The sequence below is a fragment of the Lipotes vexillifer genome, unplaced genomic scaffold, assembly GCF_000442215.2.
Source record: "Lipotes vexillifer unplaced genomic scaffold, Lipotes_vexillifer_v1.1 scaffold1201, whole genome shotgun sequence".
NCBI lineage: Eukaryota > Metazoa > Chordata > Mammalia > Artiodactyla > Lipotidae > Lipotes > Lipotes vexillifer.
This window is the reverse complement of record NW_006783542.1, coordinates 2,031,512-2,048,061: the sequence shown is the minus strand read 5'-3', so window position 1 is coordinate 2,048,061 and position 16,550 is coordinate 2,031,512. Positions and strand designations below refer to the sequence as shown.

Below are 16,550 nucleotides of genomic sequence, written 5' to 3'. Positions count from 1 at the left end.
AATGCCGACCTCCCCACGAACTGGATCGGGTTGTCATAAAAGTGTCTGCAGGAAAGACACCGAAGCCCTTCATTCGCCCTCCCGGCTGGACCGAGGCAGGTGTCTGCTCTCCCCTCTCCGCGGAGACCAGCACGCGGGGAGCCCCTCTCCAGTTCCGCCTGCCAACCCCGTCCTCCCCCAACACGTGTCAGGAGCAAGGACTCACATCGTCTGCAGCAGAGGGTTCCCCAGGAAGGCCTTCTCGGGGATGGCCTTGATGTTGTTGTTATGGAAACCCCTGGGGGATGACACGGGCGTCAGAAGGATGCGGAGAGCCCGTGGACAGGGACAGGGGACCCCAGGACACTCTCCAACAGCCGGGCAGGAAGGCCGTGGGCCCAAAGGGGCGTCAGCCTGGGGACCCCGGTTGCACATCTGCCTGTGACTTTCCCTCTTTGCTCAACGACCCGTGGAAAGGAGAAAGGGCGAGCCCGGGCTGAGGGCACTGTGAGAGCCACTCAGGGGAACAGGCTGGCCCCAGACCCCAAGGAGGGCAGAACCCTGGAGGCCCCCAGGGGGACCTGAGGCTGCATGGGAGGAGGGAGCGCAGAAACAGGGGCCCCTGGAGGAGCAGTGGTCCCCAGATGGAGCCAGACCTGGCCTCAAGGCCCTGAACTGAGGAGCGGAGCAGGGGGTGGGGGCGTAGGGGGCACGCCCGTGACCGTGGAGAAAAGGGGGCGTGGCCCCCGGACGTCCAGGCTCCAGAAGCTGGGAACAGTTCACCTGGTTACCGGGGAGGACAGTTCCAAGTAAATGCTGGACTGAAAGGCACAATCCCCGCTGGGCAGCCCCCTCTGCCGTCCTTTTTTCACCAGAGACCCCTGCTTTCTGTGCGTCTTCCTGGCCTCTGGGACCCATCCTCCTTCCTCTCATCACTTCCACGCTCATTCACGAAATTAACCCGCAGCAAACGCCCACCCAGCCTGCTTTGTTCGGTCAGTGTTCCTGCGTGAGTTCGCTCATCGCACGTGTCTGATCACCCGCTTCGTGGCTGGGGTTGAGCCGAGCTCCGAGGGATTCAGAAGTTTACAAGACAGGAGGCCCTGTCCTCAAGCTGCTCCTCCCAACAGACGTGGACAGACACGCCCCACGCGTGTGCCTTCCTGCTGCTGCTACCCCAGGGCTCTGCTCTCTCCCCCCCGAGCTTACATCACCTGCTCCCAGGCCTCTGCACGCCCTGCTCCGGCCACGCCCTACAGACCCCGCAAATCTCCCCGCCTTTCCCGGCTCCAGGGGAAAGGCAGGCCTTGGTGATTCGCTGGCAGTGGGGGGCGTGCAGCCATTCCTCACGCGGACCCTCCCCTGCGCTGGCCCAACTCCCCACCTGCTTCCCAGCGTTCACACTGTCAGCCGGCTGGACCAGGCGAGGGGGAGGCATGGAGTTGGTGCTAAAGGCCCCGGTGGCCGTGAGAACAGATCCAGTGCTGCCTGGAGGTTTGGGCTCAGGTCGTAAACATCCGCTGCCTTAACTGGTCAGCACCACGCAGAGCCCGTCCTGCTACACGGCGGCCCCTCCTCCCCGAAGGCTGTCTCCCCACTGGCTCAGCGCCCCTCTGTGTACTCACTGCCACGCCGGGTCCTCATCTCCACTGGTCCTCCTCCCCGACTGTCGCCTAAAGCCTGTCCACCCTCTAAGTCTGATCTCAGACACGTGAGCCCACAGCGCTCTTTCTGTGCTCTCTGGATACCCAGACCTATTTAGCTAAGATCATACGATCTAGGGTCGGAGTTACATGCCGACCCTGAGCTGCTCTGTCCTGCCCCTGTACTCTGCATCCTGAAGCCCTAGGGGACGGCTGGTGTCTGTCTCACCCCTGGTTTGCATTTAGCAGGAGCAAATGCATTTTAGAATAAAACAAGCCGTGGCCGTCGGGGGGTGGGGCAGAGCCAGCTCCGAGGCCTGTGACTGCTGACCTGGGAGGTCGGGACCTCGGGAGGTGAGGGCATGGGGGGCCCTTGGGCATAGAGGACACCCCAAACCCCACAGAGGAGCTTACAGTTCCTGCAGGCGGCCCAGCGTTCGGATGGCCACAGGGAACTCGTGCAGCTGGTTGTAATTCAGGTCTCTGGAAAGAAGGCAGGACAGTCGCTGGAGGGCAGTTCCCAGGGCGCATCAGAGGCTCCGGGAAACGGACGCTGGCTCTGGGTTGGCTGGAGAGAGGGTCTGGCAGCCTGCCGGGCCCAGGGGCAATGTCCGGAACACACTTTGGGCTGTTCCTCTCCCATCGCTGCCCCCAGACCTCGGCGGGGGGCCTTCCCGGCCACAGACCTGTTTTGAGGGGACACTTAGGGGTGGATAGTGGAACCAACTCTCTCCGAACAGCCCCCCGGGCTCAGGAGAGTATCTCAAGCCTTTGAAGACACCAGTGGATGGGGAGGGGGCCTGGGGAGGAGGGGGCAATTTTTAACACCTTGTCACCGGCACGAGGGATTCTGGAAGCTTCCTCAGGTGACCATCTTGGCTATCTGTGGCCTCTGCTCTCGTCTTTTGCAAAAACGGACAGGACGTCTTACCTTCTGGTGGTGGCGTGACAGCTAATCTTTATTTTCTCTCACTCTTTTCTGCATTTCCCCCTTTTTTGTAAACAGTGAACATATATCATGTGTATAATCAAAAAACGCTGGAGGGACTTCCCTGGTGGTCCAGTGGTTCGATTCCCGGTCAGGGAACTAGATCCCACGTGCATGCCGCAACTTAGGAGCCCGCCTGCCGCGACTAAGACCCGGCGCAACCAAAGAAAGAAAGCGAGAGAGAGAGAGAGAGAGAAAGAAAACATTGGACATGATGTTGAAAAGCGATAGCAACCCAGGTTGTCCAGGGTATGGGGAAACAGCGTTCCAATAAACCCTCAGTGGGCATTTAAACGTGCACAACCTTTTAGGCAAAATTTGACAGAATCTTTTCAAATGAGAAGGTTCACAATGAGTCACTCCACTTCCACGAATTCAACCCACAGAAAAGTCTGCAGCCAGGGGTGCAGATATTTGTAAAAGGAGGCTCGTCGCAGCAGTGCCAGGCGTTGCGCCCTTCACGGCGATACGGCTAAGGGCAGGAGGAGACATGCAAGCGACCAAGAGCAAAGCTGATCGTCCTAGGAGGGGACTGAGAACCCAGCTCCCACACTGCCGGAAGAGGGGTGCGCATTTTGAGGAGTGGAGACTGGGAACGGGGGGGTGGGTAAGAGCGACAGGGACTTTTAGAGGATGTCCCCCTTCCCCACCAAGAGACTTCAGGACGGATGTCGGCTTTCAAAGCTGTAAAGCTGGCTTCTGTCTCAGTAGCCAGTGCCTCGGCCCTACGTAGGAGGCGCCTGATCTGGGGGTGCCATCCTGGCACCTCTACAAGCCGGTGGCTGTGAGCCAAGCTGGGACCGGGGCCCCTTTGCTGCAGTGCTGGCACCTGGACACATCTCTCCTCGAGCCACAAAATACAAAGAAACTGTGTGGGACTAAAAATAACCGTGTGCGGGCTTCCCTGGTGGCGCAGTGCTTGAGAGTCCGCCTGCCGATGCAGGAGACGCGGGTTCGTGCCCCGTTTCGGGAAGATCCCACATGCCGCGGAGCGGCTGGGCCCGTGGGCCATGGCCACTGAGCCTGCGCGTCCGGAGCCTGTGCTCCGCAAATGGGAGAGGCCACAACAGTGAGAGGCCCGCATAACGCAAGAAAAAAAAAATAAAAAATAAAAAAAAAAAATAACCGTGTGCGTGTACAGTTGGGGCAAATTCTGGACAAAAGATGCGAAGAGACCCAAAACCCCAAGCGCCACCTCTGAAGAGCCTGGAGCAAAAGCAGAGGGTCGGGAGCAAAGCGGGGGACTGCGCATGCCCCCTGCACACACCACCATCCAAGGGGTGGGCGGAACACTTAAGCCACCCCCCTCTGGCCTGACCTCTGGCCTGACCTCTGGCCTGACCTCTGGACTCACCCCACAAAAGGAAGAGGCTCGCCCCCCTTTCGGAGAGCGGGCCAGCAAGGGAGCCTGTTGTTTGCTCTCGATCCCCACTCCTGCAGCAGGGGCCCCAGTAAAGCCGGCCTGAGTTTCTTGTCTGGCCTCTGATCAATTTCTGTTGATAAAGGAGGCCAAGAACCCTGGTCCGTAACAGCTGGAGCACAGGGTCGCCGCTCTGGCAGGGGAGGGATGGCTCAGGTGCAGTGTCCTCTGGAGCCCCCAGGATGACCCCAGCCCACCTTTTCGGCCTTTGAAAGCCACCCTTGCCCTGACAGCGTTCACGAGGCCATCCAGCGCCAGGACAGGGCCACGGGGAGGCCCTTTAATTGGTGACTTGCAGGTTTTGTGGTAAATACAGGTCAACACAGAGACAGTGACAGATTTCCTCTACACGGCAGGGTCATGACACCTAACAGTCCACAGGGAGAGCCAGGCGCCCGGCCCAGTGAATGTTGAGCTGGGTAATTGGCCCCTCTCCACACACACAAACACACACACACACACACACACACACACACAAAAACTCCCGGGTTCCACTCAGACTTCCCTGGTGACCTCGGGTAACCCCTGGTCTGCTCTGCTCTGCCCTGTCCTTTAGGCAACCAGACACCTTCCCCTCCTGTGTGCACACCTGGACTCGCTCAGAGAGGCCCCCCCGGGCTGCATGAGGGGAAGGTGAACCGAGGGCAGGGGGTTTGCAACGCACCTTCCTGAGACCAGAGGTGCTGCAGGAGTTTGCAGATTCCTGGGGTTCTACAAAGAGCGGCAGACGGTGCCTGGAAAGCCAGGCCGAGAGGGTCGGGGATGGAGGCAGAGGCGGAGTAGGTAAATTTTTTTCCTGACCTTTGCTTGTGCAAACGATTCACCCTCCCGTCTCACCGTCTCCAAATCCAGAGCCCCCTTCAACCTGGCTCAGCGCATTCAGGAACCCTCCTCTGCTGCCCCAGGAGAACTAGATTTCCCACAAGTAACATGGGAGCACCTTCCCTCAGAAGTCTTAATACTGCAGCCTCATCTTCAATGCAAAGGCCCGCCAGGTCTGGCCCCAGAGCCTTTGCTCACAATTTCATCTGCCTGGGACCCTCCAGGCATCGGCACAGCTACTCCCTCCGTCCCCTCAGGCCTCTGCCCCAATAGCCCTCTTCAGGAGGCCCCCTCTGGCCCGCTGGGCGCCGTTCCCTTGCCCTGTGTGGTCGATCGGAGGTGGCCCCGGCTCTCATCATTTGGCAGCATAAGTGAATCAAATCATCACATCGCACACCTTAAACTTACACAGCGTCGTATGGTCGATTACAGCTCAATCAAGCTGCCCGGAAAAGTGGCCCGAGTCCCCTGCAGCCTCGCCATCCCGGCTCCTGGAGACTCGGCAGTGCCCAGCAGAACGGGGTGGAAGTGACGTGGGGCCGCCCCGTCCTGAGCCACAAGAGCCCTCACAGCCTCTGTCTCCTCTGGGAGGGCCCTCACCACATGTGAGGGCCCGGCTGGCCTCCCGCAGGACGAGGGCCGCGTGGAGAGGGCGGGTGGCCGGCACCAAGGCCCCATGCGGCCCGGCTGAGCCCCGGCGGAAGGCAGCTTTGTGCCGGGCCCGTGGGACAGCTCAGCAGAAGAGCGGCCAGCGCACAGGTTCACGAGAAATCACAAATGTTGTTTTCAACCACTAAGCTTTAAGGTGATTGTTATGCGGCAATAACAACGAGATACCCTGCTTTCTTTTTCCTCATGGAACTTGTTGACATCTGACAGATATCTGTTTATTTTCTTCCCACCAAACTGGAATGAAAGTTCCTTGAAAATAGAAACTTTGCTGTTTTCTAATTGAAACCCAAGGGTCCTGGCACAGAGCAGCCGCTCAACGAACACTGTTGTCTGAGTGAGTCAGTGAAAGGTCTAGACAAGCTGATTAATAAGAAACATTAATGGACTCTTACAGGAACCTGGAGTATTTGCGGGGACAGCCTCAAGATGCTGAGGCCGATGTCAAGAGGCACCAGACAGTCCTGAGCGGTACCCTCAGGGTTGCCCGGGGCCAGCGAGCCTGGGACAGGTGCCCTGGGACCTCGCCGTCGTTGAGCCCTTACATACCTCACTGGACTCACGTCCAGCAGCCAAACCGACTGGTTCCAGCCCTCCTCGGCAGTTTCTGGTCAGGAATCTTACCAGGGACGGTCTGACAGACAGTGGGGAAACGCATGTGGTACAAGGCACGTGAACTAAAAGGCTATTCTTGTAGAGAAATGTGGGAGAATGAAAATGGTGCAAATGTCAAGAAGAATTCTGCAAACCACGTGCCAAAGAGGTAGCCTGATGTTTTCCAACTGGATGTCTCCACAGATTCAAGGGTAACTGCCACGCCCTGCTTCACCCCGGCCGCGTAGATGTCACCTCTATGTCACCTCCGGTCTAACGTCCCAGGGACGTCCCCGCAACCCTCTCTGCCCCCGAGGAATTCAGTTCAGGGCAACGGGGGTTTGTTGCTCGCCCCAAACACATAGAGAATTCCACTGGGTGGAGCGGGTGGTGCAGAGACGCATGGGAGACACCCCGTCTGGACGGCGGGATGAGCGGCTGCGCAGGATGTGGCGGGTCCCACAAACCCAACACCAGGGCCTGTGGGGTTGGAGATGCACGTGGCTGAGAGACAGGGCTCCACGGGGATGCGGCGCCCGGACCAGGTGCAGGCAGCAGGCGGGACGCCAGGGCAGAGAGCAAGGCCTGCGGGGGGCGAGGGGCGGGCTTTGGAGAACAAGCATCGTGGCCCCGTCGAGCAGAGGGCACTGTTTCCAGGTGAGGCCGGGGCAGGGGCCGCGCGCTCCCCGGCCGAGCCCTGGCTCCAGGTCGTCCCCGGGACAACCTCTCCGGCACCGAGCATCCACCCCAACGACCTCTTGCCCCGCAGCTGCCTCGCCGGGAGCTGCTCCCGTTACACCCTTGTTACAGTCGAGGGAAGTGAGCACAGGAATTAAGGAAGGTTCCTGACCACACCCAGCCGTTAACTGGCCAAGGCGGAGAGCACTGTGTCTCCCAAACCCACCCTCTCCTCTCTCTGCAGCCACGCTGCCTGTGCCACAGCCCCTAGCCCCGTCGGCCACGTAAATGTATGACACGTGAGTAAAAGTTCAGCTACACCGACCACACTTCAGCTGCTTGGTCACGACGTGTGGCTAGTGGCCGAGGTGTCAGAGGCACAGATGGAACCTTCCCACCGTCACGGAAGTGCGGCCCGCTGTAACAGGGGCCACAGCCAGGTGCGGCATCTTCCCGGCTCCCTGCAGTAGGCCTGGCCACGGCACTGGTCCTCAGAAGGCGGGCAGCGGTGACGCCTGCCACCTCGAGAGCAGGGCCTACAAGGCAGCCAGACTGCCCCCTCCACAGCCTCGTCGCCCTTCTGCCAGCTAGATGCCAAGCACAATGAGGCCCTGGGGACGGCAGGACCCCAAGAAGCCAGATCCCTGCGTCACCACACAGAGGAGGGCCACCTGCCGAGGAAAAGCACCTCCTGGGGCTACTACACGATCCAGAAACTTGAGCTATGGTTCATGCTTTGGTCTCCTGGGGACAGCAATTTAGATATCATTCCACTGACCTGGCGTCACATCCGGCCTCGAACCTGAGTCTGAAGCCCCCACTCAGCTACTACACACCTGCCAGAAAGATGCTTCTAAAATGCAAAGCTGATGCTGTCATCCTTCGGAACACTCAGAAAAGGCTTCTCACGACTCACAGAACAGCATTCGGGGGCCTTCCTGGGCTCCAACGCCTTGAGCAATCTTTCAGCTCCACCTGCCATCTCACCCGCGCGGAGCCTCACCCCCTCCTGTGTTTAGCTGTGGTTCTTCTGCCCTCAGCCCGATGCCCTCTCCCCACATCCTCAGCTGTCAAAGCCCTAGTCATCCTTTGAATCCCACCCAGTCCCTGTAGTCAGGACGACTTACTCACTCTTCCAGAACTCTCCTGGTGTTTTCTCCAGAAACAGGGTCAGGGTGAGACGGGTGACAACGCTGGTGGTGGCGACAATAACGATGATGATAGTAATAGTAATCACTGGGTAACAGTCACGGTTCTAGGTGACTTACTATCGTAATTCATCTCATTCCCACGCCAGCCCTTTGAGGCAGGTACTGTTATCACCTCCATTCTGCAGGAGATCAACTGAGGCACAGGGGGAGACCATCCCTGGACCACGGTTCTAGGAAAGGAATCGCCAGGATTGTAGCCCCAGCTGTTGGCGTCCAGAACGGGGTGGTCTGGGTACATACTGTCTCCCACGTGAGACGGGAAGCCTGTTGGCACCAGGAAGCAAATGGATCCCCTTGTGGATCTCCCCGAGCCCAGGCACCGGCCACGTGCATGAAGGTCCACTGTCAGGGTGATGGTCTGAGCGCCCTGCAGCTGGCCACATGGGGCTGTGTCTCGGCCCTCGGGTCAGGCTCTGACCTGCAGGCTCCTGGGGACGGCAGGGAAGGCCTCCCCTGGCACAAGTCTGATTCTTCCGTCACAGGTGATTTACGATGCCCTAAACTTCAGCTGGAAAACTCATCCGTGGCTGTAGAGTCTATTATATTTAATAACCCAGAATCAGCCAGAGGCCCAGGAAGAGTAAATTGTTCTGTCTGCAGCTGGGAAGGGCTGAGGTTAAAGAGAACCCATTTCCAGCTCCAGCCAGAACTCGCCCTGGAAGCGCAGTTCTGTGGCTAATCCTCCCCGTCGTCTGCTCAGCTGTCCCAGCCACATCCAGCCGGGACCGATGGCGTCGTCGGCAAATGTAGCTAGAAAGGCGCCCCCAGCCTCGTGATGCTCCAGGACCCGCAGCCCCGGTTTCTCCTTCCATCGGGCTGTGAGGAAAATGGCCACTCCTGGGAACCCTGGGAGCCTCGCTGTGTATTCGGAGCACAGAGCTGGCAGGATTTTACTGTCATCTTGTCCAGCCCCGTCTTTCTATTGATCGGGAAACTGAGGCTCGGAGACAAGTGGTAGATCTCTGCCCGTCAGAGCCAGGCCCTGAAGCCAGTCCTGCTGGCTCCCGGGCTAACGTGGGCTCCGTGCTACGCAGAGCGAGTCCCGCTGGGCTCCAGGTAGCAGGGCCGAGGGCAAGGTTTTGGGGAGACTGGGAGAGACGGTGAGTGGAGGGGGAGTCAGGTTTCCCCGGACGCTCACAGGCAGGTCGAGGCAGGTGACTCCGAGCTGGAGGCTGGGGTCTCCTGTGAGTTTTCTGCTTTGGCGTGAGCGGAAGAGCTCCTGCCGTCTGGGACCAGCAGCGTCACCCTGGACCAGTCACTGAACTTTGCTGTTTGCTCCCTCACCTGTAACTCAGGGACGCCCACCGCACAAGGCACTCTGTTCATCTGGTCCAGAGCCCGCACGGAGGGTGCTCACACAACGCGATTCTCTCCGTCTTCCTTTTCCTGGACACGAGGCCCCAGAACAGACAGCACACACACAAGCTGGCCTCTACTTTCCACAGCCATCAGGGAAGATTAATATCATTAATTGGGTTTCCACTTACACTTTTATTCTCAAGGCTGATGTTTGAGTTTATCACCAGATCACAGGTAAAGGCATGTGGAGGAATGTGGGGGCCCAGCTCCCACGCGAAACACAAACCCCAGACAGTCGGAGCCACTTTTACCTACCAAGGCTAGCAGGGAAGGCGGCTAAGCGCGGTGAGCACACTACCAGTCCTAACTGCTGAGCCCGGGCCCCAAGTCTGACTCCGCACACTCGGGCCAGATGTCCTGGTGAGCCAGGAGCCAACAAAACTTCACGACTCATAGCACTGCTGTACTGTCTAAACAGCCTGCCGACCAGGCCACCCATTAACAAATGCAGCAATTAGTAAAACTGTCCTCAGTTTCTTTGGAGAGATGGGCATGCCCTCCTTCCCCTTCCCTCTACCCATACCCTCTTCTTTGCCAGAAAAAAACCCCAGAATGTCCCTGATGCAGCAGCATGGCTGATTTTAATGCAGCTGTTGGTCCTGACACTGAGACTACATGCTGCCTTCCCTCAGGAGGCGCCGGGGATCAGAGAACCCTGGACTGGGAGGAAAGTGAGAGGGAAAGTCCATCCCGCCCGGGGTCATCCCTGGGGTCCCGGTGGCCAGGGCTCCGCCTCTGCCTCGATCCCCTTGCACTGGCAGCCGCTGTCGGGCTGCCCCGAGGATGAAGTTGCCGTCCTCATCCTGGGCTAGAGCACCCCCTTCGCATCCCGCTTGGCCCCCACCCCATCCGCCAGACGCCCACCCGTGTGTAACCTAAGTCACGCTCTGCCTCCGGTCCTCCCGAGTTCTTTGGGTCGAGGTTTGTAGACATTTCACATTCTCACCACCCTGCCCAGAAAAGCCTGTCACTCTAAGATATGATACTCAGAGCAGGACCGGGTCCTACAGAAGTGGGTGGGTCCCCGTGGGCAGCACTGCCTCACCTGGACAACCTGGATGCTGGGCCCATCCATGCAGGACACCGGAGGCTCTGAGGCGCTCCTGGTCACAGCAGAATGCAGCTGGCCTAAAGGCGGGGCCCCAAGGTCCGGACCACAGGGCTTGTGGGAAGGGGACCTCTCGTCAGGCAGGGATGAGGGACCACCTCATCTAACTTGGGCATTTCTCCAAGTTAGAGAGCTTGGGGCACCTGGGCTACCTCCTGGGCTGTGGATATCTAAGTCTGGTTTGGCAAGAGGTCTGGGTACGGGTGACCAGAGCTGGGAAGGACCTTGTGGATGAGATGGTCCATCGCTCCCACAGCTCAGAGGGAGAAGCTGAAGCTCAGAGAAATGGATTTTCCAGGGGCCACAAGCCCATTCGTCTGTTCACCAAATACCTGCCAAGCGTCCTCCCTGCGCCAGGAGCCGTGCTGGGCGCTGCAGGTACAAGAGTGGACAGAGCGGGGGACAGACCACGGATGACGTCGATCAACGAATAACAAAGACTCAGACTGTGGAGAAAACGAAACAGGAAAAGGAGGATGCCGGGAAGGAGCTGCAAAGTGGTGGTGTTGGAGGACCTCACTAGAGGTGACGTCTGAGCAAAGTCTTGCAGGAGGCAGATCACTGTGGAAGGAACATTCCAGACACAGGAGGCAGCCAGGGCAGGGCTTGGGAGGCGGGCCATACCCGTCGTTGGCAAGGGCGAGGCCGGTGGGAGCGGGGCTCCTCACCCGAGGCCAGAGTCGGACGGGGAGACACTGAGCGTTTGGACAGAAGAGAACAGGATCGGATTTGTGTTTCGAGTCCCGGTGGCTGTCGCGCGGGACGCAGACTGCAGAGTGACGAGGACGAGACCATGGCAACAACCCGGGGACAGACTCGGGCGGCCTGGGGACGGGGGCGGGCGTCAAGCGCTCAGACCGTCCCCGTGAGCTGAAGACGGAGCTCGGATGCGGGACGTGACAGGAGAGCGCTTGCGTCACACAAGGTCCAGCAAAGCTGCCTCCGCAGACCTGGGGACACTTCCAGTGTGGGGGGGGGTTCCGTGGGCGACTCCGCTGGCATGTCAGTCAGCACCCAAGTGAGCGTGGCAGGAAGGCCTGTGGGCGTGGGAGTCTGGGGTCCAGGAGCCACGACCTCCGTGCTGGAGGCGTCGGCAAATCCACGGGACGGAAGAGAGTGGGGCCCGTGGGGGACGCAGAGGGACAGGAGCTGAGCCTTGGGGTCGCCGGGGTCAGACACGGGTGCTGGGGGTAGACACGCCGGAATCAGTGGTAAGTTCAGAGGCGCTCGGGACTCCCGGCCTAGAGCCCCGTAGTCTGTGATGAGGGCTACGTCTTTCTTGTTCATAAATGCTCCCCCGGAGCCCAGAGTAGGGGCCTGGCACATACTGGACACCCAGTAATATTCACGGGGCCGGAGAACTAAAGAAAGAGAAGGGGGGCGGCGACCCTCGATTCCTGCCGGTGCCTCTGCCCACGGGCCCTGGGGCCACACCTCAACTTCCTGGTTTCCTCTCCACGGCGTCCACCCGGGAACCTGCTGCCCCGTGGTTCCGGGCCCTCCACCCGCACTGCACACCAGCTGGCCCGGGGGCTGGGGGAGCAGGACCCTCAGAGCCAGCGGGGAGCAGTGATAAGCGCGGTGACCTCGACTGCCCAGAGCGAGGTGGCAGGAGGGTCTGCCCTGCTGGGGACGACTATAACAGCCGTCCCGGTTAGGACGCAGAGCAGACCCACCCGGAGCTCAGTTTTCTGCCTGTTAGGAGTCATTAGTGGTTCTGCGGGGAAAGCCAGAAAAAAAAGTTTTATATGGAATAATAAATTCTTCTATAAGCCACAAGCCCCCACTAATTTGCAGTTAATAAACCCACAAATGTAAGAGGATTAAAAACTGGCGAGGAAAGAGCTCCTCAACTCCTACAAGGTTGGCCTCAAGCGGCCGCGGGCCTCACAAGCTGACGTCGGGCCAGAGCCAGGAAACCCTGGGATCCGGCCAGCAGGCAGCTGGAGTGGATCGACCTGCAGCCGCAAACAGACACGTCTGAGTCCTGACCCCGGGGATCTATGAACGTGACCTCGTTTGGAAGAAGCCTCTTTGCAGATATAATTAAGTTGAGGATCTTCTCAAGACGCTTGGTTTACCGGGGTGGGCCGTGGAGCCAGTGGCAAGGTCCTCATAAGAGGATGCTCGGAGAGGCCGTGTGAAGCAAAGGCAGAGACTGGAGGAAGCACTGACCGGCCCAGGGACACCAGGGGCCTCGGCAGCCACCAGACGGTAAGAGGGGCACCAGGCAGGTTCCACCACAGCCGCTCAGAAGGAACCAACCCCGCCCACACCTTGACTCTGGACTCCCGGCCTCCAGAGTTATGGGAGAATACATTTCTGTTTTGTTTTGTTTTGTTTTGTTTTGTTTAAGCCACAAAGTCTGTGGTAACTCGTTATGGCCGCCACAGGCAACTGATACAGTGGCGGTGCCCTGACTGACCGGGAATTCCTGTCCACCCTACAGAGGAGGTGATCACAGCTCGGGCCACCGTGAGATGACACCCGCGGACAACACTCTCCCTGCTGCCTTCTGACACAGCGCTGTGAAAAGAAGGGAATGAGGGAGAGAGGGAGGAAGGAAAAGAACATTAATGAACTAAGGGGGAGGAAAGGCACATTGCTGTCTGTCCATCATTAAATGGGACAACAGGCTGGAGAGGCCAACATAAATTAAGCACCCACAGGGTTCCAGGGCTGTGAATTTCACTACACGAATTGTAAAATATCTCCCCCATTTTCCACGTGTGGAAACTGAGGCTCCTGAGAGCTCAGGTGACTTGCACGTGTCACACGCCTGTGGCAGAGCCAAGGTCTGAATCCAGGTCCACCAACTCAAGTCCAGTCCCTGGAAGGACCTCCGTGGAAAGCTGCCTGGTTGTCCATCCCTGGCCTAAAGCTGACCGTCGGGCCCAGGACTGGGAGGTGGGTGGATGCTTTCAGGACCCAGTCAAAGCCGGTTTAGAGCAGAATCTGTTGGCCTGGGTGGTTTCAGTGAGGCGGAGACAGAGGGACACATTGCAGCCTTGGCTGCTGGTGAAGTAAAAATGTTCTGCAGAAGCAGATCCCTGGGGTGTCTGCACCAGAGGAGGGAGGTTTTACATGGAATGTGCAGTTTTGGATCATAAGGCAGAATCTTCTAATCCCCGTCCTGTCCTGCAGGCCTCCCAGACCTCTGCCGGATGCTGGTCCTGATCTAGCGAGGGAGCTATAGCCCGGAGGTTTCTGTTCCTGCCGGGGCGCCAGGCTCCCCTCTGAAGCGGGGAGGTCCAGCCAGCCCGGGGGCTCAGTCAGTCTGATTTGTTTAATGAGGTTATAAGGCGGCCCAGAAGCCATCACCCAGGCCCAAGGAAGGTAAGGCGCTGTTGCCCCCAGACCCCTCCTAGTCCAGCCCCTGTTCTAGCTGAGTTGCAAACACCAAATCCCCAGATCTGGGGGGCTGGTACGGGGCGGTGCTCAGGTTGTAATTATGTTTGTTGGGCCTTTTCTTTTCTTTTTGCACAATTTTATTCGCAACTGCAGCTGGGTCTTCCAGGACCATCCGTGACAGTTCTGAACAGCATCCCGTGGTCTCCAAGCGTGATTTCCAAACACTGACCTCAGGGCCCAGGGCGCCTCGTTGGATCCCTGAGACCTCCCCGGAGAAACCTCCCAGGGTTGCTCTGGGTCATGCTTTCTCCTATTTCTCAGCCCAGGTACCTGGGAAGTCCCGTAATTGGTCTGAGTTCACAGGAGCTGGCACTAAATGGAGCGATGTATCAGGAGGCCAGAGGCTTGGGTTCCACCATCACTTACAAACTGTAGAAACTTGGGCATCTCACCCCAAATCTCTGGATTTGGTCTGATCTGGAAAGTGGAGGAAACAGTACTTGGCAGGCAGGGCGCTGGCCCACCTCTGATTCCAAATTTCCCGCAGGGGCTGGGCATCCTCATTGTAGGAGCAGAAAGGAGGTGTGGGTACAGGATAGAGTCTGTCCTGTCTGCCTCCAGCTGGGCTTTCCTGCAGGGTCTGAACTGGTGAGGGCAGCGTAGGGGGAACGGCAGTCACGTTCCCACAAGCTTCTCCCAGCGTGATCAGACTCCCTGGGAGCGCAGGAGGCCTGCACCCACCCACCGCCACCCACCGCCGGGAGCCTGCGTGCTTTGCTCTGCTCAGCGGGAGGGTGGGACGGCAGCCCGAGCCCCGGCCCCGCCCCTGCCCTGATCACCTGGGCGTGTGGGCCGTTTGGGAGTAAAAGAGAGACTCATGGTGCATGTTCACCTCAGTTACTCCTCCTGCAGATGAGGGGGTGAAGTCTCCGGCTCTGGCTGACCCAGCTGGCACGTGCTGGCACGTGTAGAACCGGGCGTGGGACCCAGGCAGCCTAGCCTTCAGAGCAGAGGTCACAACAGAAGCCGCGTGGCCACGGGTGCCCCCATGCTATGCTGGGGCCCCGCGTGACTGTGTGTGTGTGTGTGTGTGTGTGTGTGTGTGTGTGTGTGTGTGTGTGTGTGTGTGTGTGTGCCTGCACCTGGTCCCTCCTCCCCAGGTGGAAGGGTCAGGCCACAGACGGAGCCAAACCACAGCTTGGGCAGGAGGGTCTGATGAGAAGGGTCTAAGTGCAGAGATGCCGCCCCAGGGAGACTTGCCCTTCCAGAGAGACGTGCACACAAAAGCTCCAGGGTAACCGCGGGGCTGCAGGGCAGGCCAATTATGCAACAATTCAAGGTTGGACTACCTATCCTTCCCCCTTTCACTCTCCTAGCCACTCCCCCCTCTACGTCTGGCTGCCCCTCCGGCCCCCCAGCGAGTTCCGGGCGATCGAGGGTAGGAATGCGCTCCCCCTTTTTACTGGGAGATCAAGAGCTGGAAGAACTCAGCCCTCAGGGGTGGGGCGGGGGGGTGCTGAGATCCAGGCCCCGGAGACGGAGGGGGTGGGGCGCAGCCGGTCCCCCTGGGGCGCCCTCTCCGTCAGAGCTCTGCACAGGGCTCTCCTTTACTCCAGCGTCACCGAGGGTGGGGAATCGCACGTTGGGTCCCAAGGCTGGGAGACTGGGCGTTACTGCCCCCGGGTGGCTGAGGCCGGGCTGCAGGCTTTGCCCCGCCCCCGCGGTGCAGGTCTCTCAGCCTTGGCCTTCCCGTCTGTAAAGTGGACGCAGGCCCTGGGCTTTGTGCAGTAAGCCAAGCAGTGCCGCGGATGAAAGGTGAGCGGGCGCCAGCGGCACCGGCTCTGAAGCTCAGCCAGTGCCAGCCGAGCCCAACACCCTGCGCTGCCACCCAGGGCTCCCTGAGAAAGAATCAAGCAGCGCTGCCCTGACCGTGAAGAAACAGCGCTAGTCGGCTTCTTAGAGGTGCCACAACCCACACCCAGCATGTGCCCCTCCCCAGCGGACTTCCCGGCAGAGCTAACAGCCCCACCCGGCCCCGGGCAGCTGCAATGGCCTCCCTGCTGCTCTCTGGGCGCCAGGCAGCTCCAAACCTGCCCCGGCGCTCCGTATCCCCCAGGGAGGGCGGCTGCGGCCCAGGCCTCGAGGGGGTGCTGGCCACACCTACATCCGGGGCCCCAGGCACCCAGCACACGGCAGGCTTGCACAGGTCACATGTGGCACAGAGACTGGGCACTGGCTGGGGGCTCCGGTGGGTTTTCTCAGTTAACCCCCCAGGTCTGCTCTGTCCCCACGGAGGGTAGCTCCGGGCGGCCCCGCCAGCTCCCCAGACGTCCATTTCCCAGCATGTGACCGAGCGGCCTAGACTGTCCCGTCTAACTGTCCGGCCACCCGTGACAGCTGGCGGGGGGCGGGGGGGCACGCGGCCCAAGCCACGTGCAGTGGCAAGGAGATGCCCAGCTATCCTGACCCCAGGCTGAGGCCCCCCGGCCTGCCGGGCATCAGGTTGAAGGTGGAGAGGCTGGAAGATCTGCGCCCCACCCAGAGAGCCCAGGACAGCCCGGAGCTCTGGTCCCCACCTCCTGTCCGCTTCCCTCTGTGGCCACAAAGGCAGACAGCCCGGCCCCCCGCGCAGAGACCCCAGCCCAGCCCCCCTTCTCAGGTCACAGCTTGTCTGCCACATTCTCTCCTCTGCCGCTTCAGATGCTTTAAAAACCCTCCCCTCAGGAAT

At 59.6% G+C, this 16,550-nt stretch overlaps 1 protein-coding gene across 1 annotated transcript in view; it reads right to left on the bottom strand.

The window, feature by feature from the left end:
* LGR6 (leucine rich repeat containing G protein-coupled receptor 6) overlaps positions 1–16,550 on the bottom strand; it is a gene marked incomplete at its 3' end in the record, with an annotated part of 95,291 nt that overhangs the window by 14,058 nt on the left and 64,683 nt on the right. Inside the window, 3 exon segments of the mRNA XM_007456168.1 lie at positions 4–45; positions 206–277; positions 2,037–2,105. Of these exon segments, the coding sequence (XP_007456230.1) occupies positions 4–45; positions 206–277; positions 2,037–2,105 (183 nt within the window).